Source organism: Scomber japonicus, chromosome 4, assembly GCF_027409825.1.
Source record: "Scomber japonicus isolate fScoJap1 chromosome 4, fScoJap1.pri, whole genome shotgun sequence".
NCBI lineage: Eukaryota > Metazoa > Chordata > Actinopteri > Scombriformes > Scombridae > Scomber > Scomber japonicus.
In genome coordinates this window covers 31,050,409-31,076,914 of record NC_070581.1, presented here as the reverse complement: position 1 = coordinate 31,076,914, position 26,506 = coordinate 31,050,409, and the positions used below count along the sequence as shown (strand labels likewise).

At 39.5% G+C, this 26,506-nt stretch overlaps 1 protein-coding gene across 1 annotated transcript; it reads left to right on the top strand.

Annotated features, from left to right (window-relative positions):
• The first annotated feature begins 3,545 nt into the window (after nt 1-3,545).
• Nucleotides 3,546-5,260, top strand: LOC128357708 (galactose-specific lectin nattectin-like). Its single transcript, XM_053318077.1, has 5 exons — nt 3,546-3,585; nt 3,686-3,780; nt 4,197-4,331; nt 4,869-4,977; nt 5,193-5,260. Exons 1-5 carry the CDS (start codon nt 3,546-3,548, stop codon nt 5,258-5,260), a joined length of 447 nt encoding a protein of 148 aa, XP_053174052.1.
• The last annotated feature ends 21,246 nt before the right edge of the window (nt 5,261-26,506 follow it).

Sequence of the window (26,506 nt, the reverse complement as noted above, 5' to 3'; positions counted from 1 at the left end):
CACAACCACTAGGGGGTGCCACACGATCAGTGGGACTTTATATTTTACCAGCTCTTCACACTGCAGTGCGATATTTTATTATATTACATTTAATCCCTTCCCAACAGACTTAACACAATACTGATTGTGCCTATCACTGCCATCTAAATCTCTGTAGTTCACATTATCTTCAGTCTGTGGAACTTTCCTCTTTCCTGAACTGGCTGGATAAATGTACGTCTGCCGGTCGAGAAACTAACTTCCGGTTAGCTAGCTATTAGCTAACTTCAACGCGGAAGAAATAACTTAATTATGCGGCTCTTCAGACTGCCCAGATGTTACCGGACAGATGCATAAATTCTGCTTATAGCGATACGAGTCGTTTCGCGGGAGTTGTATGATGTAGATTGTAGAAACTACTTATTTACTGTTTTACAGCCAGCAACGAAATCTGTGTAACCATGGTAACCTAGATACGTAGTAGGTAATGCTATAAGGACTATTAAAACTCACAGGCCTCATTAGATTAACTCAATCAACTATATAAATGTGATATTTAAACCCTTATGGTGAATCACTTTTAAATCCAAATGAAGAAGAGAGGAGAGTCTCTGCTATCCAGGAGGGAGAGTGTGTGTTTCTACATATTTATGAGTGGCAATGAACGGCCAAAAAAGAGAAACTGGAGATGGAAAACTATCACAGTATAAAGGTTTGTTATTGTTTATTGAATCTGATTGAATGAGCTGACAGTCATTTTCTTACATATTATTATTTTTAGCTGAAAAGTTTAGCATTAACAGCTAACATCAGTAGGACTATAACCTCATTTATATTCCATTCGGTCCTTATACAATCATGTGTGGGTTTCATTGTTCAGCCCAATACCACCATGCCCCGGCCACGGATAAAATGAGGAAATTGATGGATGGATGGAAACAATTATCAAGGATCAACTTTTTTCACCTACGTAACATTGCAAAAATCAGGCACATCCTGTCTCAAAAAGAGGCAGAAAAACAAGTCTACATATTAGTTACTTTTGGGCTGGATTATTACATCATTAGCCTAAGAAGTCTCTAAACACTCTCCAGCTGGCCCAGAATGCAGCTGCACATGTACCAACAATAATTAGAAAAACAGATCATATTTCTCCCATTTTAGCTTTGCTGAATTGGCTCCATGTAAAATTTAGAATAAACTTTAAAATCCTTCTCCTCGCCTACAAAGCCTCTAACAGTCAGTCACCATATCTTAAAGAGCTCATAGTTTCCTATTACCCCACTAAAACACTGCACTTTCAGAATTCAGGTTTATTTGTGGTTCTGAGAATTTCTGACCAGCATCTAGTTATCTTGCTATAAGCCAAGACAGCTGGGGGATTTTCCATGAAACACTGAACTCCTCTCTCCTCATTAAAGCTACCCTTACCTTTGTTACATTTTTACACATTTTATTGTTTAGGTTAAAATGCTATTAATGAGGTAATGGCACTCTCAAATGTTAGAGAGATCCACCAGGCATAGAAACTCATCATTATTCCATTCTCATACGGTTCTGTGAAAACTCTGACCAATCATATCATTTGGTCCGAATGAGTGGAGGGGAAAGGAGTGCGGGGGTGGGACATAGGAGGGAGGAGGGGTTGTTGCTGTTTAAGTCTTTTCAAAGTGCTGTGTGAAATGCAAGAAAGGTCAGAGTCGCTTTAAGGCATGATAGTAACTTGGCTTCTTGAAGTTTTTGTGTGTTCTTGTCTCACAGGTTCCTTCGACCCCAACAATGGCTTGGACCCCCGTGATATTGCTTTACAGCTATTCCTACTGCTATTATTATTATGATTATTATTATGATGATTATTATTATTATTATTATGATTATTATTATTATTTGACATACTTCTATCATCATTGTCATTATTACTGTTAATATTGTTATTATTGTGCTTCTCTGTGTGTGTCTCTTTTCTCTTTCAATAGTTTTATAACTATTACAAATATTTAACTATTAAATCGCCCCTCAGTGTAGCATAGGTCAGCATGACTCTTGTGTAAATTCTAAAAGCATGTCCTGTAGCTGATACCTTAGAGGCTCTGTACATAAGACTGTTTGTAAATATGTATTTTAACATATTTAGAGAATATTCTGGATGTTCCTCAAGACTGCAGCAACACAACTCCTTCTCATGATCAGAGGTGCCATTTAAAATGGCAATTGAAATTATGATATAATGCCAGTTTACAATATAAATATTAACAGTTGAAAATGCATATGTTATTGTTGTTATTTTGCTTCTCTGTGTGTATCTCTCTCTCCCTCTCTCTATGAATAATTTGAAACTTTTACAAATATTTAACTATTAATCGCAAACACCCCGCAGCGTAGCATAGGTCAGCATGACTCTTGTGTAAATTCTAAAAGCATGTCCTGTAGCTGATACCTTAGAGGCTGTTTACATACGTATGTACTTGAGCATTGTTTAGAGATTATTCTGAACATTTCTCAAGACTGCAGCAACACATAACTCATTACAATAGTTCAACAGTGTCTCGTGATCAGAGGAGTATATAAAAGGCCGTGTTTTCCTGTCAAAGACACTGAGCTACCTGCTACTGCTGCAAGTGACACCTCACCTGATCATCCTAACAAGGTAATGTTTTTTATTCTTTTCATCATAGCATCAGCTGGTTTGATTTATATCTACAGAAGAGATTCTGGATCAGTTTTCTTTTTAATTTACAAAAAAAGTCCCTTTTCAGTTATATTTTACTATGCCATATTCTGTAAAATGGCTTCAATAAAAAGATATGAAATTGTGATTTTAATTGTTTTATTTAAATGTTTGTCACCATTGACTTCTCCATGACACATTGCATTTCTAATTTACTGTATCTTTACACAGATGGCATCAAGCCTTCATTTAATTTTGGTCCTTTGTGGGCTGTGGATTGGAGCAAATGTAAGTATAATGCACACTGGAACATGTATGGAAACAGACCTCATTTTGAACAGGTGTACTCTATTCACACATACCTATGAGATTATTACTTGAACTCAGTCTGGTTAACCAGTAGACCCAGGTTGTATTTTATGAACCCATAAGTACCTTAAGTACAGCTTCTTTGTGTATGTTTGAATATGTGTATGTACAAGCAAGTACAAAATGTATGGACTGTATTTGTCAATATATTTTGTATTTCTCAGTGGATCTTGCTGTATTACCTCTGTTATTTTTTATTAATTACTGCCATTATTATTCTCCTTAGTTTATCTCACCTGCATTTTACTCTAGCAATTTGAAATCAATTGAAATGTTCATATTTTATCGGTAATAAAATACACTTAATTGAACAAAAGACAAGGAGGATGTCTAATGTCTGTTTCAACAACAAGGCAATTCAAAGTGATTTACATGAAACATTAAATGTCAATCAAGACAGGATATAAAAGCAACACATGGCAAAGCGAAAAGACATTTAAATATGATCTCAATTGATAAAATTTAATGTTCCAAAAACTTTCTGTTATCTGTATTTTTAATTAAAATCTGAGATGCTTCAACACTTATGATGCTTTCTCCGTGTTCACAGGCAGAAACAACGGAAAACGGTTAGTGTTTCTCTGAATTGTCTTATTTGTTTGGCAGTCCATAAAAATTGTGTCACTGGCTTCTGGCATTATTATCCCTCTAACTATAACTGTATTACAGAGGATTGCGCTGTTGCATGCCCACCTGGTTGGACTTACTTTGAGAGTCATTGTTACATTTTCATCCACCGTCAAAAGGACTGGGCAGATGCAGAGGTATTTATGAAACAATATTTATAATATGGTGTTCATGACATATGCCGTATATAACAATTGTTCTTTTAATAATCACTTAGTAGTAGAAGTCCTCATACAATATGTAAGTCTTTATAACAGCAAGATATTCAAACAGCTTTAAAGTTTGATAATCAAGTTTTTTGACATTCACATTTTTATTGATTTTAAACACACACGATTCTTTCATTGTGGACTTCCATTGTCAGTGAAAACATTTGAATTACTTGCTGGAAGGAAAATGCAGGGCTATTGGCTTTTATTTACAAAGTACAGCCAACTCCATGTACATTCTCACTTTTCACTTCTCTCTCTTCTTCTTCTTCTCTCTTCTCACTCCATCTATTCTTTTCTATAACTCTCATCTTTTTTGCTTTACGCTTATTCTCCTCCATCAGCGTTCCTGCACTGTCATCGGTGGGAATCTTGCTTCACTCCCCAACTCAAAAGTGTACGGCTTCATTAGAAATATCATTCATACATCAACTGGCAAACATACAACAACTTGGGTTGGAGGCTACGATGCAACAAAGGTGAGTTCTGATGCAGCTGCTCTGTGCATGCCTGACATTGAATATATTCTATAATGTAATTTGGTTGTTGCATAAACAGATATTAAACCCTCGAGAGACACCTATTATTAACATGCTGTAAGTAATATTTGAAATTAAAAAAAAAATTGAAATACACCAAAACAAATGTATACATTCTTTGGGAATACAATATTAAAGAACATGTTCACCATGTTTCAATCAGTCAGCCCAAATGAACATTGAAACAGGTTTTTCTTGCTGTAAACATTCCTGCTGTTCATACTGAACATCCGCGACAATTAAACTTTGTTGTAAATGCTCAAATCATTTAAAAGTAATATTTGAAAACTGAAAAAGGTCTCAACGTTTTTGTATTATCTGGAAGTTAAGTTATTTTTCATTTTAGTTAAAAATATGCCTTTAGTCTAAGTGGTGGATATTTCTCCACAATCAGCCAATCAGCATTAATGCCACTGGGGGTTAAAATATACATTTTTAGATTTGAGTGAAATGACTCTTAAAAACGTTTTCTCTCAGGAGGGTGTGTGGCTGTGGAGCGATGGCAGCAGGTTTGTCTTCAAAGGCTGGCATCGTGGAGAGCCTAACAATGCTGGTGGAGAGAATTGCATGGGGATCAACTTCAGAGGTACAAATTGATGATTTGTTGTCCTCTTGATTGGGATTTTTTTAGAGGGAATGTGGAAATCAGTTCTAGATATTTAAGATAAAAGAATGACTTTTTTTAACAATGTGGTCTATCCTTTCAATGTTAATTGTGTTTTATTGATGCTTCATAAAGAGCATTTTAGGCATTTTTTCTCCAAAGTGTTTATACTGTTTCTTTTTAACCTCTTCCTACAGGACGAAACTATGTCAATGATGCAAAGTGTAGACAAAGGAAGTCTTTCATTTGTGCCAAGCCCCTGTGAAGATCCAGGCCAAGTGCTGGCACAGAGGAGGATGTCACATCCACCTTGATGTGAATCATCGATGGCTTCAATGCTTGTTGAAGTTTTGATTGAATTTCAGTTGAGTCAATAAAGATTTATTCTACCCAGCATTGTCCCATCTGTTTATGTAACCAACTCATTCCAAAACTTAATATTTATTGATGATAGTTTTTAAAGTCTTTTCAGTTAATTTGTTTGATTTTATTTCACATAGACAATAAAAGAAAGAACATTTTGTGCAGTACAACATGACATTACAAAACCTTTATCAACACTGCAAAAACAAAGACAAACAAGTTCACTTTTTTTTTTTTTTTTACTGTTGACTATATACAGTATTTCTAAGATGGGCTATAAATGGGATGTGGAATCTGATTAGTCTATGAAGCACAACAAAATCCTTCATTTCACACAAAACATGATAAATCACAAAGCTAGAATCACGAGGCGTTCATGTAACATTATATAAAACAAAAAACAGCAACACACATCAACAGTGTGTCATGCAACTGCAAATGTTCAGATCTGCGTAGCAAAGAATGGAAAGATTACTATCTAAAATAATTACGTAATAAGAGTTCTTATAATCAAAATGCAAAAACTATTTTAAAGCATTAAACAGGAACATTGCACTATTGCTCACATGTACCTACCTCTAGCTTCAAAGTATTTTTCTTTGCCGAGAGATGTGGTGCTCAGAGAGGAACCCTGTCTGTGTAGTTGTACTATTAATCCACCAGGTGGCTTCAAACTGTGTGGGCTACATGCAAGACAAGCATATCTTTTTTATAGAAATTCATAATAGAGGTTATTTCTAACTGTGTTACAAGAGCCGTTACTAAAAATGCACCCTTAATTTCAGTGGATGCCCTGGATTCCATCTGAATGTTATTCTGAAGGGTGTGAATTTCCTTCTTCATTGCAGTAGTGTCCAGGAGAAAAAGTGTTCCCACTTTGGAGGCAATGTCATCCACATATCTGTGCCAAATCAGACACACATGTATGAGGCGACTGGCTCGAGTGATGCAAAGTCAGTGAAATGTCTTTCAAACTGTGATGCAATACATTGAACTTCTTCAATGTAACAGGCACAGTCGAGTTGCCCTGGTGCTCAAGTTCTGAATTTGTGCTTTGAAAGGACAGTAGAAAATGCAGCTTGGGTGAAAATAGCTGTAGTTTGCAATGATCATGTCAAGTATAGTTTTGTTTTGTCCCTGCAACTCTAAATTCAGTCAATTCAGAATGCCATTTAAGTCAGTGAGGAATGCTAAGACCACAAGCCACTGCTCATCATCAAGCTGGGCATACACTGAACTTCTCTGCTTTTTACACTGCCTGAGAATTTTTTTCGCAATAGCTTGACAATGTGCCTCTGCTCAGCCATTGCAGTCAGTGTGCAGCAGCGACTGTGTTCTACTCAGCACCTCAGCACAGAGAAGCCTCCTCTGAAGGCCTCTCACATGGACAGGATTCACATTCTTCACATCCATCACATCTTCCCAAACAAAGCTTGCTGGTGGATGATGCAATGATAATGGATAAAGTCTGGGTAAGAATTATGTACGCACAGGTAACAAAACAATTTGCATGACCTATCATTGTAAGGGCCCCATTAGTGGTGATGGAGACTAGTTTACAATAAGCCAGGTAGAGTTCATCCACTAACTCCATGAAAGCTTGTGAAATATCCTCTCCCTGTGTCCTTTCAGTGGCAAAACTGAGTATCTCCTCTTTGGCACTCATGTTGTTGAGCGTCATTCTAATGGAAATACACTGTGCCACATCTGTGATGTCTGTGGACTCTTCAACTTGAAGGGAGAAACACTCACAACAGTCAGTGTCATTTTTCAGTTGATCCTCAAGGTTTCCAGTGACTGTGTTTCTAGATAACTGCATACCCTTGACAGCTGCCATGATTTCAGTTTTATTTTTAAAATCTCTGAACAGCAAGTCCACCGCCTCTGAAAATGTCTCCTTCAACATCTCTCTGTCTTTGAGTGGCTTTTTATTTTTCACCAGAGGATGAATAACTTGAAATGATGCTATGGTGGCTGCTTTTCCCCTGGTGTCAAGCTTTGTGAAAATGGATTGTTTGTGCTGCTAGTTGAGATTTCAGTTCTTGAAACTTTTTCAGAGCTCGCCCTCGGCTGGGAAATCCCTCTCGTGTTAGTGTGATGCAAGTTTAGTATATCAAGCACACACATTTTCAGTTTGAAATAAGAAAAAAAATCCTCTTCCCATTCCATATGAAAATGATAAGTCTTCTGTTTCTTATATGTTCCAGTCACCATTATTTGTTGTGCTGTACCATTTAAAAAGAAGAGGAGATACTGCTACTGCTCAACCAGTCTGTCTTCGGCCTTATCACGGTACTTGTAATCAATTAATGTTACATCTTAACATGCCAACCAGTAGCTGGTGGTATGTGGCATCGAAATGAACCTGCACAGAGTGACTGGTTGAATGCACTGACACTACAAAGTTTTGTGTTGGGTTTTTTTTCCTAATACATATACACTCATTATTCAAAAAGGGTTAGGATTAGGATTAGGGTTGTGGTTGACCTGTTAGCACCCTGTAATCGACAGTTAGATTGCAATCAACTGGTTGGGTACCACCGATCTAAGCCGATGTAAGCCTGGGGAGGCTGTTATTCAGTCTGAGCAGTCCACCTCTGTGCCTCTTTGTTGTGCTGTTATCTCAGTTGCTCTGTGACAGTGAACTCTGCAGTTAACTTGTGTTGTGTTGAGGGAACTGGACATTTGGTTTTAGTGTTTTTTATTTTCATGCATTTGTTAAAACCTGTTCCACACATAGAAAATGGCCTGTCAACCTTGAACATTAGGCTTAAGAAGTGGTTATTTGTGTGTCCTCTTGTTTTCTAGTTAGGAATAAGTGTAACTGTACACAGTTTTTGGTCTGGGTTTGTTTAGCTGGTTTCAGCAACACTGAGTCAGTGGGGATCTGTCAGGTTAGAAGGCAAATGTTTGTTTTGTTTAGTCTTTGACTTGGCTCCACCTGAAGCCCTTTTCCTTTGTTAATGGCCTCAAGTTATTGAACCACACATGATTTCTGTTGATTATTTGATGTTTATATTTAAGATGTAAACTTGTAAATTCTCTTATCGTTCCTTATCTATTCTGCAATTCTAGTTTGGACAACTTCGCCATTAGACATGCAAATTAAATTTTATATAATTTTGTGGTGATATGTTTTTTAAGTAATCCTTACTGTTAAAGTGCAGTGTTTCCCCTATTTTTCTTATTTTCAATGCCAAAAATAATGCCTTTTTGTTTTTTGTTTTTTTTCAAACAATCACGGAGATCTCACGGAGTTACGCTGCATCACATCCATTTGTTTTTGTAATACGCCACATTCAGTATTACAAGACATGAACTTAAACTTTCTCTTTAATAAATAACAAAAGAGCTCGTGTGTGGTCAAAAGACATTACCAATCTCCCCTTTTCACCATGAGTTCAACAACCCACTTGTCTCCACATACTTCATTCACAGGGTCTGCCACTCCCACCTCCCTACCACAGATGCAATACCTATTAAAGGACAGCAGGGGGAGACAGACCTTCAACCATACATCAATAATATCAAACGATGAGGTGAGTACTCTTTAATCCATCAATGTAATTAATAAAACAATAATATCATAATAGAATAAAGTAAATCATAATCAAGTAAAATGGCTCTAACACTCCTTTTTTATTCATTCATTACATCCAACTCATGCATCAATAAAAACAAAGAACAGGACACGCAGCATTTATGAAGTCTGTGTTTCAAAAACTGAGGTCATTTTTAAAATTCCTCATATAGGTCTAATCTGTAGGATCTACCTGGTCCCTCAGATGTGGTGGAAACTCAAACAGGATGCACCACCGGGACTTTCAGTTTGGGGTTTAGTTCCTCTGATTACCTGGAACTTTTGGTCAAAAGGTTTTGGATTCAGTCGAAGATCTCTCTTGTCTTCAGTGCTTCATCGCTCTGCAGAAGACAATTAAAAATGTGTTTACAGGATTCAGATTTCTGTTGTTTTGAATCAGACTTTTGAATTAACAAGCAGACTTTAGTAATGTTCATATGCAATACAACAGTTATCCAAACCTCTACATGTTGGTACATCTTGGCTTCAATCATTTTGCCTTCTATCATCTATATTTATTCACTGTCAAAGTGTTTGAAATCAGAGTGCATATGGACTCATCAACACATCCACGTTTCCAAAACCATACAAATCAAAACACAAAAAAGTCAAATTCAAATTAAACAATATATTCACAAAAGGAAATTAAGTAAGTGAGTAAATGCACTTTAAATTAGACATTTAAAGTCTAGACCATAAATAGTAGCCCACATTTTCCTCTTAAAATCTGAATTTTTCATGAATGCTCTCCCCTAAATTCTGCAACCTGATCGAGCTTTGTTATTATCAAACTGTTTGATCAGTGAACTGAAACATCAGAACAAACATCTGCCTCCACACATGAAGGAAATCTGTGTGAATCTGTGCGCGCGCGTATGAAGGCGTGCACGAGCCCGCGGTGTGGTGTTGGTGTCGTGAGCGCGCCTCGTGGTGCTGATGGAGCTGAGCTTCATTCAGTCTGAACAGAGAGAAGAAGCTGCTATCGATCAGGAGGATGAAGAGTCGCCGCGGAATAAACACATGGATCCATCATCAGATCATCGATCCGCGATGATCGATCAGTGTCTGCAGCCGCGGTGAGGCGACAGTCACCGCCATCAATCAATCATTCAATCAATCAATCAATCATCCAATGCACCTGATGTGACACAGCGCAGTGTATAGCGCGAGGCGCAGCGGGTGACAATCAGCTGACCGGAGGACGGAGGAGCAGGACTGCGGGTTCAGGATCATGAGAAGAAAGAACCGCAGGTTTGATCCCCGCCAGAGGTGAAGAGTGAGTCGAGGGAAACCCACTGTTGATCCGGACCCGCAGGTGTCTCAGGTAGGAAATCCATCAACACAAACAGGTCTCACTGGTTACAGAAGACACCAGCAGGCCAGACTTCATTTAAAAGTTGGGCTTTTTAAGGCTGTTTGGCTCCTCGGCAGCAGCGCACAGCGGTTACATCAAAACTGTTGCATTTTCTTGACCTGACAAGAGCTTTTCTTTCATTCGGCTCCCAGTTAATACACATTTATTATCATTTATTAGAGGGATTAGTCTTTTATGTGATCGGGTGTGTTGTTATTCTGACAGCTCCTCTGCGTGTGCAGGGCGGAGGGGTGGAGGTCAGATTTGACTGGAGTTTGGTGAATTTTAATCAGAAATAAATGCTTGTGGCGTGACTGAAGTTTGACTGAGACTTTGATGACCTCATTATATCTGATGATGGAGAGACAGTGACGTTTATGAAATCAACGCTGTTGTTGTTATGGCTGTGTCCCCACCCAGCGCCACGTGCCTGCTGCTGCTGCTGCTACTGCTGATCTGCTGGCTTCAGTCAGTCTGGGTGTGTTTGGATCTCAACCAACCTGCTGTGTGCAGTGTTTTCTGTTTGATGAGAGGACATTAATGACACAGCCTTCCAGCTATAGTTGTCATAAATAATAAAATACAAATACAGAAACCAGGTTCAAACAGAGACCGATGTTTTACATGCTTACAGTATGTTGTTGTGGTAAGGAGATATTATATTAAAGAAGAGAGATGTTTGCAGCATGAATCTTGAATTACAGTAATTACATTTGACTATAAGACTCGGAAACATCAAAGAGAAACATGACTGTTTTTAAAAAATGAAGTGACCGTAAATCTGCATGTAAATACTAATTTATGCTTTCTAAAGTTGTGAGTGTGTGTGTGTGTGTGTGTGTGTGTCTGTGTGTGTATGCGTGCATGCAGGGAAAACACTTTCTAATGCAGACTTTCAACAGGTAAATATTAAAGTGAGAGAAGTAAAGAAACCAAAACAAAAATTATGCTCAAGGATTGAACTCATATTTCAAACCTTTTTCATAAATATAGAGTCAGTTTTCATGAACATGTGAAATTTCATCCAGATATGTGAGTTTCAACAGACAGTGACACATTATTTCTTTGTCTCTGAAATCAGTGCAGCTTTATATATTTTAAATCATCAGATATGCTTTAAAGAAAGTAGAAAGAAAAATATAATAAATAGGATTTATTCAGTGCAGTATCCAAGTGTCTGTGCATTTGTTATCCTGAAAGAAACTTCTGGGAATATGAATATTTCTTGTTAGCAACCAAATCTATTCCCAGTTCTTTGTTATAGACAACAAAAAATGTTTATGGGCAGAGTCAAAAATAAGTAGAATAATAAGTAAACTAAGTATAAATAGTCGGCTTGTTTTTACATTTTCAGTTTAAATGAATGTTTGTCTGTAGCTGCTGTGAGATCCTAAAGAAAAACAGAAAGAGATCAGCCAATCAGAGAGCAGATAGATGGTCATGTGACACTGTTGATTCATAATTTATACCTCAGTTGCTGCTGCAGGTTTTTTTTTTGTCTCTGCTGAGTCTCCTCCTCACTGCTTCATCGCTCTGCAGAAGACGATTAAAGATGTGTTTTCAGGATTCAGATTTCTGTTGTTTGGAATCAGACTTTTGAATCAACAGGCAGACTTTAGTAATGTTCATATACAATAAGACAATTATCCAAACCTCTACATGTTGGTACATTTTGGCTTCAATCATCAACATTTATTCACTGTGAAGGTCAAGTGTTTGAAATCAGAGTGCACATGGACTCATCAACACATCCACGTTTCCAAAACCATAAAAATCAAAACTAGAGACACACAAAAAAAGTTGAATTCAAATGAAACAATATATTCATAAAAGGATTTAAATGTGAGTAAATACACTTTAAATTAGACATTTAAAGTAAAAACAAATCGCACCTCTTAATATTAGAATTTTTCTCCTGAAGACAAAAATAAATTAAACAGTTTTTCATCAAATCAAAAACTGGGCGTGAGACATGAGGCTGTATTTTCTGCTCTGTCTCCAAGATAGAACGAGAAAATCAAAGTATTTGGCAAGTTGATACTGAACGTCTCAGTAAAACATTGACAGCATGTTTGATTTGTTCTCTGTCTAAACACAAGACCAGCCAATATTCAGCTATTACACACTGTTTAACTTTAATGGCTGCTAAATGGTAATTAAGACTCTTCCAACTCTCCACCCTCCAAACTACGGATGCCTGGATGGAACAAACCACTGCAGCTTTTGACATTGTTTTTGGAGATTGTATTCACTGCACATTGGGACCACTGGGACAGTCGGCTTCACCAGCAAAAACACAGCTAGCATGAATGAGTTGATGGACAAATCAAATCCACTTATCTGGCAACCAACATAATCACACAGCAATCAATGATATTACAGCTCTATTGTCTTAAATCTGCAGGTCATAAAAAAAGGAAAGGTGGAGTGGAGAAGGGAGAGGGAGAGGGAGAGAAAATGATAAGCCCTCGTCACAGACGCAGCTAAATACAGCAAAATAAGCCACATGTGCGCCAGGAGGGCCTGTCAAGAATACTATAGCGTGCTGGTAAAAAATGGTAAAACTGGAGTATGCCAGCACTCAGTCATGCCACATACAGTAACCCTGGGGGATGTGTGTAGCCTGACAGCAAAACAGACCACAGTAATGTAACTAACACAGTCTGTGCAACACAATGATGAAGGCCAATAGCGCCAACTTTATTGTTCTATTTGCCATAGAAACAATATCTGTAGTGACTACTCTTCTGAAAGGCCGCTGAGAGACTTAGTAGGCTCTTATCTGTGACACGTCCACAAAATCATAATGAAGTCCAAATTATGTTTTTACTGGAGTTTATTTGAATGAAAAAATCAAAAAGGACTGACAAGAAGCTGTTCCACAAATATATAAAAACCCTGATGTGATCCGACTGTAAGAATAAAGTGATGAAAGACGATGGTGATGATGACAATGGTGACGGTCAACAGAAAATATTGGAGCTCTACTAACTCCCTTAGTCCAAAACTCCCTCCCACCACCCAAGTGAACAGGTAAAATAAGGGGAAACCACACCCATGTGTCAATCAATGCATGTGACGCAATACCTGCAGCTGAAGCATAACAGCATAAACAAAACATATTTTGGCTCCTACAATATCAAAGACACCAAATAAGGCTAGGCTAGTTTGAAATGTTCATGTTTAAATAGATAATAGATAACTTATTGGTCAGTCCCAAACTTATGTATTTTGTAATTTGGATAACTTTCCTCCTTAATTAACAAAGTGGAGAAATGTGTAACTAGTCTTTTGACCGTTGAATCAAAAAGTATGGTTAGTCTATACCTTAGAGGTCTGGTGATCTGTGTGGCCTGGAATTACTGTCCCAGTCCGCCTCTGATTGTATTTACGTTCGTCACACCTTTTACAAGGAGGTGACGCTAACAGCTAAGCTAATTAACTATAGTGGGGTTAATCGTCCTGTTGTCTTCCTGAAACTTTTGTTCTCCCGGGTCAATTTTGACTGGTTTGACTGTTAATAAAGCATAAGGTCAGAGTTAGACCATGCAAGTCAACACATTTTCATTTAAAGAAACAATAATTGTAATAAATCAGCTGCTTTGTAGAGTCTGTATTGTGTTTAATTTGGAGCTGATTTGATTAATCAGTTAGTTAACTATTAAATGACTAGCCAACTATTTTGATAATTGTTTTTTCAGCTTCTCAAATGTGAATATTTTCTGGTTTCTTTAGTCTTCTGTGTCAGTAAACTGGATATTTTTGTGTTGTGGACAAAGAAGACATTTTAGGAAGCCATCTCGGACTAACCCTGACATTTTATAGACCAAACAAATAATCGTTAGTAGCCTTAATTTATTTGCAGAGTGACAGAGAGTAGAGTGAGGCCAGTGATGGGTCCTTCCAGCCTCTGGATCACTTCTGGATGAAGGAGAGGCAGATGAGTTTCAGTCCTTTGGCTTCTTTTAATGCTCTCCATCTCCCTAACAACAAATCTATGTTTATCCTTGTTTCAGCTCTTTCTCTGTCCTGCTCTCTTTGTGCAGAGGAACGCTGTCTTTTCAGTTTAACTGGTGCTGTTTGGGATTCGGTCTGGTTGGTAGCAGCTGCAGGATCATTCTGTCTGGCTGAATAATCTGTCTGGCTACACTGTTTGAGTCACACCAGTTTATAACTTCTGCTAGATGGCATGCAGGGCGGAGCTACGGACCAAACTTTAACAACACAGGACCAGGCGGGGAGTTCTGGTCCTCTGAAATGAAGCCAACGCAGAAGTAACTTAGAACTGCATTCTATCAAAAGGCCACCAGGGGGCGACCGTCTCTATACAAGTCAATGGAGAATTCACCAACTTCTCACTTGATTTCTAACCTCAGTAAACGTTTTCAAAATGTGTTTATGGTCTCAATCGCTAGTTTAAAGCCTTCTTCAATGCAGTATGATGTTCATTTGGGACATTTTGGCCTCCCTGATTTTATATGTGACGATAAAGCAGGGTATGCATTAGGGCGTGGCTACGTCCTGATTGACAGGTTGATTGACCAATGTCCTCGAGATCCAGCCCTCGCAACCATAGCAACCTCCCCGCTCTGCCCATGGCCCCGCCTCTTGCCCATATAAGTAGAATCCGTGTTTTTCTTTTTCCCGGCATGCACCTGAAATTTTCAAGATGGCGCTGCCTAAACTATTGGCTTCCAAGCAGCAGTCCACAAACCAATAGTTGATGTCACGGATGTTACGTCCATTTCTTCTATACAGTCTGTGCACAGGACACACAAGGCCGCAATAACAACAGAAGGGCTGCAGTCGGAACAGTATGGCTGAGAGTGATCGTAATGCTCAGTGATACAACCTCATGTCAGATATTCATTTGATCGTTAGTAAATGTCTAAAATCTTAATTAATGCACCTTTACAGTTAGGGAAAAGTCATGTGCTCTGTTGTCTGAACCTAAACACCTTTAGACAGGATATCTGACCTCTGACCTCTGACCTCTGACCTTCCACTGCAGGGAGATACACACATGGAGCTTCATTCATTCATTCATTCATTCATTCATTCATAAATACGTCGCCAGTGAACATCCATGCTGTGATTACATTTGTTAACACAGTATAATTTTGAAGACAATTGGGAAATATACAAAAGTAATTTCTAGGAAACATTTGGCTGCATGAAATCTTCTTCACATTGGGTTTTTTTCTGTTTGTGACCAATCAGCAACCAGTGCCATCGACTAAATGCTCCAATTGATTCCCATTGAAAAAGACTCAACTTCTCTCTAGAAGTCATTCTGGTCTAAATCTCTAAATGTAGACCCTCTAATAAGTGTGCTGGTGGTCATTTTGGAAATTACTGATTACTGTTAATAAGATTTGAAGACTTATAATAGTTATGATTGACAGTTGGCTCCCCTGCTGCTCTCCTCGGCTCTGGGAGTTTATTTATTTAATGTTTACTTGTATAGGGACGCGTACAAAGCCATCAATGCCAGATATCACATATTGAATTCAGTTTAATGTTACTTGATTACATTACCTGCCCCGTTTTTATTAGAAGTTTCCAAATGAATTATATCAGCTTCTCAATGCAAGACTTAACAGCTGACAGATTCTAGATCAATCTCCATGTAAATCCGAGGAAAAATACCCTTCTTTTTAACAAAGCTTTTACTTTATTTGAACCTCACCTGCAGTATTAATTGTGAGTTTATCAACCGTTCATTTCCCTTTTTTCCCTCCTCCCTTTGATTTGCCATAAAAGGGTTTCTGTTGAGTCTAATTCTGTGTGTGTGAGAGGTGATCTCTGTTAATCATTCATCGGATGACTCTTAAAAACTCAATGAATCTGAACCCTGTGTGTGTGTGTGTGTGCATGTGTGTGTGTGTGTGTGTGTGTGTGTGGTTTAAGCTGATTAATGGATCTTCGAGGATTTTCTCACATTAACTGAAGCCGTCATTCAGCTCTGTGTTGAGATGAAGATCAGAATTCCCTGGAGACAACAACATCACAACATGTGAACTGATCTGTCAGAAACAAAGTGTAAATTATTAACACTTAAACATAATACATATACGATACATACATGAACCAGGAGAGTCCTCAGCTTCAGTCCTCAGTGTTCAGTCACACTGGAGGATAATTTAATATAATTTAAGGAAAATGTGAACACAGAACGAGACAGCAGCTCTGCACACTTGACCCACAGTGACACCAGAGTCTTGATCAATAACTACAGATACTGTTAATCGATTCACAAAGTAAAGACTTCAGGTGATCTGTAAGTGGCTTTCCATTCACACTGTTTTAGTCTTTATTTCCAGTTATTACCAGCCGGCAGCAAGCCAAGCTAAACTGTTATAATTTTCAATCTGGAAGCATTATTATGTTACTGTATTAACCCTCCTGTTGTCCTCGAGTCAAGGAAGGAAGAAGGAAGAATGGAAGGAAGGAAGGAAGGAAGGCAGGAAGAAAGAAGGAAAGGAGGAAGGAAGGATGGAAGGGAGGAAGCAGGAAGGAAGAAGGAAGGAAGTATGGATGGAAGGATGGAAGGGAGGAAGATGGAAGGAAAGGAAGGAGGGGAGGAAGGAAGGAAGGAAGGAAGGAAGGAAAGGAGGAAGGAAGAAGGAAGGAAGTATGGATGGAAGGGAGGAAGATGGAAGGAAAGGAAGAAGGAAGAGGAGAGGAAGGAAGGAAGTAGGGAAGGGAGGAAGAAGGAAGGAAAGGAGGGGAGGAAGAAAGGAAGGAAGGAAAGGAGGAAGGTAGGAGGGAGGAAGGAAGTAGAGAAGGACAGAGGAAAGAAGGAAGGGACGAAGGAAAGGAAGGAAGGAAGGAAGGAAGGAACAGGGTCAATTTGACCCGGGAGGACAACACATGGGTTAAGTTTTTGCTGAGAGAGAAAGAAAAAGAAAACATTTAGATTACCAGACTCAGCTTAACCAAATAATGCCTTTTTGGAAATTTGTTGAGGTTTTCTAAGGTGTTCTAAGGTGCCTCTGGCGGTCCGACTCCTCGATGAAACCATCAACATATCGTCATCCTGGAGAAAACATGATCTGATGAGCCTATTCTGTGCAGCTCTTTGGGTAATTTACTGGTGGCTCTGATTTCTTGGTGGCATTTTGATATGTTGACGATGACGTAGCACAGATTCACTGTAGATATATCACACTGGACTCTACAGTGACTCAATATCGCCTCTTGAGGTACAAAGTGGTATTACTAGAAAAAATTAACTCCTTATAGACTGATTGTTAGTGATTAATATGGGAACATAAAGTCAAGTGTAAAGAAATTTGGTGTTTCAAAAGCCTGATTTATTCTTCTGCATCGAAGCGACGCCGTTGCTACGCCGTCGCTCCGACGCTGTTGTTGTCCTTTCGAAGTTCTGCGTTGAGGGACCGTGTTGCTAGGGGGTGTGACTGTGTGTGTGTGTGTGTGTGTGGTTTCAGAGGAGTCTCTATGTGTATCCTTGTTTATCTTCCGGTCACAGTAGCATGTAGCATTGTGCTATGTGCTCTTCATTATTAATAAATAAAGCAACTGCCGGAGGAACTGACGCTTTGACCGGCGTCAGGCTTTGATCACAGCCCTTGTGGTCCACGTTACCGTGATGCGTTGTTAGGATTTTTTGGAGGTGCACGTCAGGTCCGCATCAATGCCGTTGGTCCGACGCAGAAGCATAAATCAGGCTTGAGTCACTAGTTGCGGTTTCTAAGCTATGATGGGACAGTCGGTGGTCGGAGGGATGAGTAAAGTGAAAATATGCCTGGAAGGAGCAGCTGTTTGGTTTCACTGCTGAGCTCCAAAATTGAGCTAAAATCCCAAATGTGAGCTGATTTTTAAACGTGTGAAATTAGCTGCAGAGCAACAGCGTCTGAAGCTCTCTGATTGGACGGTTCTCACAGCAGTGCTCGCTGGGATTTGTAGTCCACTTCTCCGCTGGACTCTTTGAGCTTTCGACTTTTAAAAAAAATTCTCATCGTTCGTCATGATGATTCGACCTGTGCCTACCCACTAAGCTGCGGTGGGTGTGATGTCACTGTGGCGTCACCGTGATGTCACCGTGATGTCACAACGCTGTGTTTTAGTCTATGAGTCAAATTCATACAATGCAGTTCCCGATTTCTGCGTTTTTTAAAAGATGAACTGGGTTTTTTTTCTATGTAAATCTCTTTAAAATTTCACAACAATAGATTATTAATTGAAAAAAATATATGATTATGTTTAAATAACTTTCTCACCAATTTAGATGATTTATAGTTAGTAGTATTATTATAATATTATAGTCAATTCTCCCTTATTCTTCTTTCATCAGTATTATTACGTACATATGATGACATTATAAGTAATGATTCATTTTTCTGTATGTGAAATTCATGACATTATTGTTTATTGACATATTAATGACGTTCATAAAGTTCTGGGAAAAAAAGGCTACTGTAACACACACACACACACACACACACACACACACACACATAGAGAGCCCTGGGGTTGAAAGGTTATTGGCTGACTGGTTGGAGCTTTCAACCAATAAGATGCCAGTATTCAGAGTTGGGATTTTCTACATTGTTGCCATGCGGAGAATCTGCTGCCTGACCTACATTCATCCTCAACGCACATACACACACACATACACACACACACTGTAACACACACACATACACACACATACACACATATAATGTATCATACACACTGGTGCAGTTGTGTATTATTGTGTGTTTGGCTCAAAGGCACAGAGGCAGCAGCTTCATCAATACTTGATGTGTTTTGTCTCTGGAGGATCTTTGTGTGTGTGTGTGTGTGTGTGTGTGCGTGTGTGTGTGCGTGTGTGTGTGTGCGTGCATGTGTGTGTGTGCATTCTTCTATCTCTATGAGGACCCATTTGAGCTGAAGGACATTTTCAAGGTTCAGTTTTTATTGTTGTCACGCAGACTGCACAGCGAGGTGCAACCGCAGCTCATCAAAGCTTCACATCTGCAGCAGAAATACAAACATGAGAATAAAATGAGTAGAATTTAAAAAAAAAAAAAGAAATAGATAAACGTTTCATCGATCTTTTGTTTGAGTCTGTGCATGCTCTCCTTCTCCTTCTTCTCCTTCATCTATCTGCTTGGTCGCAATCTCTCTCTCTCTGGGGGTAAAACACAAAGCGTGTTCTCCAGTAAGGTGGTTTAATGTCTGCAGCAGAATAAGTGAATAGCTGGCACTGCGCTGGAGACTCTGCAGGAGCAACAAACAGTTATGTAAGAAAGATGAATCTGAATCTGTCTTCTCTGGTTGTTCCCTTCTCTTCACATCAACAGTTTCCTTCCTTCCTTCCTTCCTTCCTTCCTTCCTTCCTTCCTTCTTCTTTCCTTCCTTCTTTCCTTCCTTCTTCCTCCCTTCTTCTTTTCCTTTCTCCCTCCCTCCCTTCCTTCTTCTTTTCCTTTCTCCCTCCCTCCTTCCTTCCTTCCCTCCTTCTTCTTTTCCTTTCTCCCTCCCTCCCTTCCTTCCTTCCTTCCTTCCTTTCTTCCTTCCTTCCTTCCTTCCGTCTTCTTTCCTTCCTTCCTTCTTCTTTTCCTTTCTCCTTCCTTCCTTCCTTCCTTCTTCTTTCCTTCCTTCTTTCCTTCCTTCTTCCTTCCTTCTTCTTTTCCTTTCTCCCTCCCTCCTTCCTTCCATCCTTTCTTCCTTCCTTCCTTCCTTCTTCTTTTCCTTTCTCCCTCCCTCCCTCCTTCCTACCTTCCTACCTTCCTTCCTCCCTTCCATCTTCTTTCCTTTCTCCCTCCCTCCCTTCCTTCTTCTTTTCCTTTCTCCCTCCCTCCTTCCTTCCTTCCTTCATTCATTCATTCATTCATTCATTCATTCCTTCCTTCCTGCCTTCCTTCCTTCCTTCTTCTTTTCCTTTCTCCCTCCCTCCCTCTTTCCTACCTTCCTTCCTCCCTCCCTTTTTCCTTTCTCCCTTCCTTCCTTCCTTCCTTCATTCATTCCTTCCTTCCTTCCTTCCTTTCTTCTTCTTTTCCTTTCTCCCTCCCTCCCTCCCTCCCTCCTTCCTAGCTTCCTACCTTCCTTCCTTCCTTCCTTCTTCTTTTCTTCCTTCCTTCCCTCCTTCTTCTTTTCCTTTCTCCCTCCCTCCCTCCCTCCTTCCTTCCTTCCTTCCTTCCTTCCTTCTTCTTTCCTTCTTCTTTTCCTTTCTCCCTCCCTCCTTCCTACCTTCCTTCCTTCCTCCCTTCCGTCTTCTTTCCTTCCGTCTTCCTTCTTCTTCTTTTCCTTTCTCCCCACCCCCTTCCTACCTTTCTTCCTTCTTCTTTCCTTCTTCTTTTCCTTTCTCCCTCCCTCCCTCCTTCCTACCTTCCTTCCTTCCTCCTTTCCATCCTTCTTCCTTTTTTTTTATCCACTAACTAAACCCAACACATACAAACACTCCTTTATACCCGTCACCATCTCCCTGCTAAAGGAAGGAAAGGTAGTCATTTGCATAATGTTTCTACTTATTGTTTTTTTTAATCTATTTAATTGGCAGAGTCTTAGTGTTGTGTTTATGTGTCGTGGGTTTTATGTGCGTCCCACCGCTGCATAACGAAATGGTCCACTGGCATAGGCGGATTATGAGACAATGGGCCCCTGAGCACGCCCCCGCACCCCACCCATCACCCCCCTCCCCTCCTTCCCTCCTGACCCCAGCAGGTTAGATACTGTGAATTAGAGTCTGCGCCTCAACACCAACAGGATTATGTGACATCTTCAAGGTGCATATGTAAACTATTGAGGGGCTCGGTTAATGACATGAATGACAAAACATTTTGACTATGTGACAAGAAATGCAAAGTTAATACCAGCGACAGGCTCGGGCACAGGAGGCTCGTTCGGTAATCCATCCTTGCCCACTTGAGACGAATAAAGTTAGCGGTTGATTGTTTGAAATGTGACAGAAGACAGAGACAGAAAGAGTAATGAGTACTGTAACACTGTGATTACAGAATGAGGGTCCTTTTGTTCCTTTTCCTTAATTCTGGCTTTTCTGAGACACTGATAATACATAAGTGATCCTGTATATATGTTTTGACATTCAGTTTCAATGATTTCAACTTTGCTTCCAGACAAATCTAAGAGGGTTTTTTTTTTTTCTTCTTTCATTTGGCGGACTGGTCTAAATACCGCAATACCCATGAGCCTCAGCTGCTGTTGCTATGGAGAAGAAGCCAGTCAGAGGTGTGAATCAGAGCAGTGAGGAATTCAAAAGGCTTTGTTTTTGAACCTGGACTTAAAGGCAGTCAAACTGGGAGTGAGTCTGTGTTGCACACTAACTAAGTGCTGCTTCTCTCTGGGAGGAATCAGCAGCCTGATGAGCAGATGAACTACTGTATGAGGCAGAAGGGACGAAGTTTATACACAATTTATACATCTACTTATAATCCTATTTAATACATGCATTAGACTTCATCCTGCATGTAAAAACACGTTGTATAGGGAGCATGCAGGCGCTGAAAACACATCATATACTGCTATATATTATACTATGATCTCTCTATACATGCATATGGAGATTCAATACAATTACTTAGGTCTAATTTAGGTTTTCCCTATAATAACATCTGTCTGATTCAGTGAGAGAGGATCTTTTGTTTGGTCTATTTCAGGGTTTCATTTAATTTTAGAGTTGGCTTTACGGTGTGTGGTTAGGATGTGTGTTATAACAGCGAGAGTCCTCACAAGTATAGGGTGACAAACGTGCGTGTATGTGACGAGTTAAAAGATGAAAATCTAAATTTATCCGATTTAATATTCATCTGTGACCTCCTGCTCACACTCCCCTCCTCCTGGTGAAATCTGTTTTTATTCCTTCATCCTCCTCTAATCTCTCTATATTTCTTTTTTTTTCCCCCCCCAATTTCAATTTGCTTTATTTACATGGCATGTAAAGACATTCGTGTTGCCAAAGCATCCAGAGAGCCAATCAGAACGCAGGAGGAGGAAGCTGTTTTCAAAACACTGAACATGAAATAAAATCCAGAGAAAATCTCAAACTGGAACAAAACCAAAGAAAACGTGTCTGGCAGAGAAAAAGCTGCACGGAGCTTCATCCAGTCAGAGAACAGCTTCAGTGATGAAGATCCCTCATAATGTAAATACAGTGGAAGTGATGGAGGACAAGCATCTATTCGTTTGTTCTTTAATCAAAAAGGCCGAACATTGACTTTTGTTTTATATCAATTTACATTTTTTATGAGTAAATTAGTATTTTATTGGTTTTACATTTTGCACAATCGCAGATATTATACAATAGTAATATTAACCCTCCTGTTGTCTTGAGGTCAAGGAAGGACAAGAGGAAGGAAGGAAAGGAGGAAGGAATTTAGGAGAGAGGGGAGGAAGGAAGGAAGGAAGGACAGGAGGAAGGAAGGAAAGGAGTAAGGAGGAAGGGAGGAAGGAAGGAAGGAAGGAGAGAATGAAGGAAGGAAGGAAGGAATGGAGGGAGGGAGGGAGGGAGGGAGGGAGGGAGGAAGGAAAGAAAGAAATAAGGACAAAAGAGGAAGGAATTTAGGAGAGAAGGAAGGGAGGAAAGGATGAAGGAGGGAAGGAAGGAAGGAAAGGAGTAAGGACAAAAGACGAAGGAATTTAGGAGAGAAGGAAGGAAGGAAGGAAGGAAGGAAGGAAGGAAGGAAGGAAAGTAAGGAGGGAGGAGGGAGCAAAGAAAGAGGGGAGGAGGGGAAGAAGGAAGGAAAAATTTAGAAAGAGGGAAGAATGAAGGAACAATCAAAAGAGGCGGGGTTCATTTGACCCGGGAGGACGACATAAGGGGTAATAATAAAATGATCACTTTCCTTTTATATAATCGTAAATTAAATATTATGACCTTGAGCTCCTAGAAATTAAGAATTGCATTTATTCAAAATTTATTCTACATTAAATAATCAATGAATTGAGAATATAATTAAGAGATCAAAGGATAGGCATGCAATATTTCAAGTCTGCTTTTAAATCAACAGTCAGGAGCCCAAATGAACATTAAAGCAGTTTTTCTTGCTGTAATGATTCCTCCTGTTCATACTGACCATTAGAAGATCCTTCATAATGTTTACAATGGAAGTGATGGAGGACTAAACCCACAGTCCTCCATATGTGTAAAAATGTATTTAAAAGTTTAATCTGAAGCTAATATGAAGCTTCAGCGTCCAAATGAGTCAAATCTTCATCTTCTATGTTTCAATTAGGGCTGTCAAACGATTAATTTTTTTAATCGCATAATTCCCATAGTTAATCGCGATTAATCATGTTTTGAATTGCATGTTTAAAATCCTGTTATTTTCCATTTGAAGGCAGTTTTAAGCCCATAATGTAAAGCATTTCTTACCAGAGTGCCTTAACTGGGAATCAATCACGGCTCTGCTGCGACTCCCACACTCCAAAATGGTCCTTTGGTGGAGCTGAGGCTCACTTGGCTGCACCTGGGTGTTTAGCGTGGAGGTGCTAACTCAAACTCGACGTACTCCGGTGCTAGTTAAACTTGACACAGGTTGCATTTTACTTTTGACTTGTCAACTGAAGCGTCTGGAAGTGTTTTAAAGTTAAACAAGCCGTTCAAAAGTCCAGTAGCTCTCTTACTTTCCATCAGCGCGGTAGGTTTACTGCAGGAGGCCACTTCAAAGCATAGCGCTACAGCTAGAGGAGCCGTCTACGGGGGAGTAGAAGGGACAAAAAGGCTTGCAACATTAAAATGCGATTAAAAAGGGGCGATTTTACAGTGTTTTTAGTACCAAAGTCTCTTTTTGTTACTATGCTTCCACCACAGCTCAACAGGAAACACTAAGAGGGAATTTGATGCTAAAAACACTGTAAATGTGTCAGATATCACTTGATGTGACTAACTCTGACTGATGAAGCCTCATAGAAGCATCACATGAGTTTTAAATGCATTTTTGCACTAAATGACTGAGCGGACACTCTATGGATTTTGGCCCCGGTCACTTACATTGAAAGTACATTTGAAGGAGATCTTTTAATAACCCTTTTAACCACCACAGTGTTGGTTAGTGGTTGTGACAGATTGAGTCTAACTGTCTGATGGAGGGACACGCTAAGAAAATACACACACACAGACACACACACAGACACACACACACACACACACACACACATATACACTCATACACACACACACACACACACACACACACACAGGGCTCCGGGCGTTTTATATCAAAGCAAAACATGGACTGTTTGAAGCTCTCTCTCTCTCTCTCTGTCTCTCTCTCTCTCTCTCTCTCTGTCTCTCTGTGTCTCTTTGTGTCTCTCGCCTGCCGCTCTCATTCTCTCCCTCCAGTAGCAGCAGACACAACAGAACAGAGAGGATCATGGGAAGGAGAGCAGGATCTCCTCTCTCCACCAGTAGTCCAAAATGGCACTGAAATATCCAGCTTAGAGTTTCTTCTTCAGACTTTTTTTCACAAAACAGCTGACAGACACTTTTACTGAGGAACTGATGACATCACAGACGATGATGTCATCCATAACAAAAAGGTTATGGATGACATCGTGTTTCATGAATCATACAAAGTTGATCAGTAAGTCCTCAGGGTTTACGTGGCCTTTGAATTATCAGCTGCTATCTGGCATTTTTGTCAAACATGAGTAAGTTTAGTTTATTTAACACAACCACTGGACCAGAGTTACAGTCCCTGAGCAGGAAGATAGAAAAAAAACAATACAGTACAATCAACAAAATATATAAGCAATATATCACACATTATGCAAAATATGTATGATATACACTTATGCAACATTAGATGGTCCACCTGATCTAGAAAACACCATTTTAACCTTTACATTGTGACATTTAAGAGCTGTAAAAACATCCAGACCTTTCCTATATGATTCACAGTATACGAAAATGCTAATAAAATACATACTTTTTTACATTTTTTTTTACAAGGAGGGAGGGAGGAAAGAAGGAAAGAGAGAGGAAAGAAAGAGAGGAGGGAAAGAGGAAGGAAGGAAGGAAAAAAGGAACAGTTAAAACGGACGGGGTCAATTTGACCCGAGAGGACGACACAAAGGTTAAAGCAGCACATGCACTGTTTTTGTTTTTGGCTTATGTTTTTCTGTCATTATATCGGTTCCCAAACAGGCCTATATGTTGGTGTTAGCATGTTTCTGTCAAATTTCACACTGAGCTGATAAAATGCTGCAGAAGAGAAAAAAGAAAAAAGAAAAGGGGGAAAAAAACCCCCCCTCAGAGATGAGTTTGTGTTTTCAGTGTTGGTGAGTCAGAACGTCTGATAACAGAGAAGAAATTTACCAAAAAATGACAAAAACCACAAAGTTAGAGTGATTATAGAGTTCATGATGGTCACAACTGTTCCCTGTGTGTGTGTGTGTGTGTGTGTGTGTGTGTGTGTGTGTGGTAATCATGGAGACAGTTTCTCATCCACGTAACATTTAAACTGTCCATCTTTGGGCTGAAGCTGTTCTCTCTCTCTCTCTCTCTCTCTCTCTCTCTCTCTCTCTCTCCTCTCTCTCTCTCTCTCTCTCTCTCTCTCTCTCTCTCTCTCTCTCTCTCTCTCTCTCTCTCTCTCTCTCTGTCTCTGTCTCTCCCCCACCCTCTCTCTCTCTCTCCCCCTCCCTATCTCTCTCTCTCTCTCCCTCCCTCTCTAATGACTACTCTCTCGTCCTGAATTAAAAGCCAGCGCTCAGCGGCTGCTCCGATTGGACGATAGTGACTAATGCAGTGCAAATGTTCCCTAAGGACCAGTTAAACCACACATCCCAGTAAACCACATTCATCCAACTCTGGAGTTACATCTCACTGTTCCTTTAAGAGTCTCCCTCATTCAAACACACTCCGTTGTAAAGTGCTAACATGACATAGCGTGCTCATCAATCCTGAAACATGACGATATTTGTGACGTCTCAGCATTAAAGCTCCTGTGAGGAAACTTTAATGTTACTCAGGATTCATCTTTAGGTTTTTATCACACTAGAAAAGTTCTGTTCTCTTTCTGTTTAGTTCAACTTCTCATACTTTTCTTTTTTCTCACTTTTTCTGTGTATCAAGACTTTATTTGTGTTTTGGGAGGATGAACAGAGAGGCCACATCTAAACCAAATCATGAATGAATGATTGATTGATAGATAGATAGATAGATAGATAGATAGATAGATCTTTATTGTCATTGCAAGTATACACTGAAACTCTGAGCAGTCCAATTGCAGCAGAAAGGTTCCTTCAGG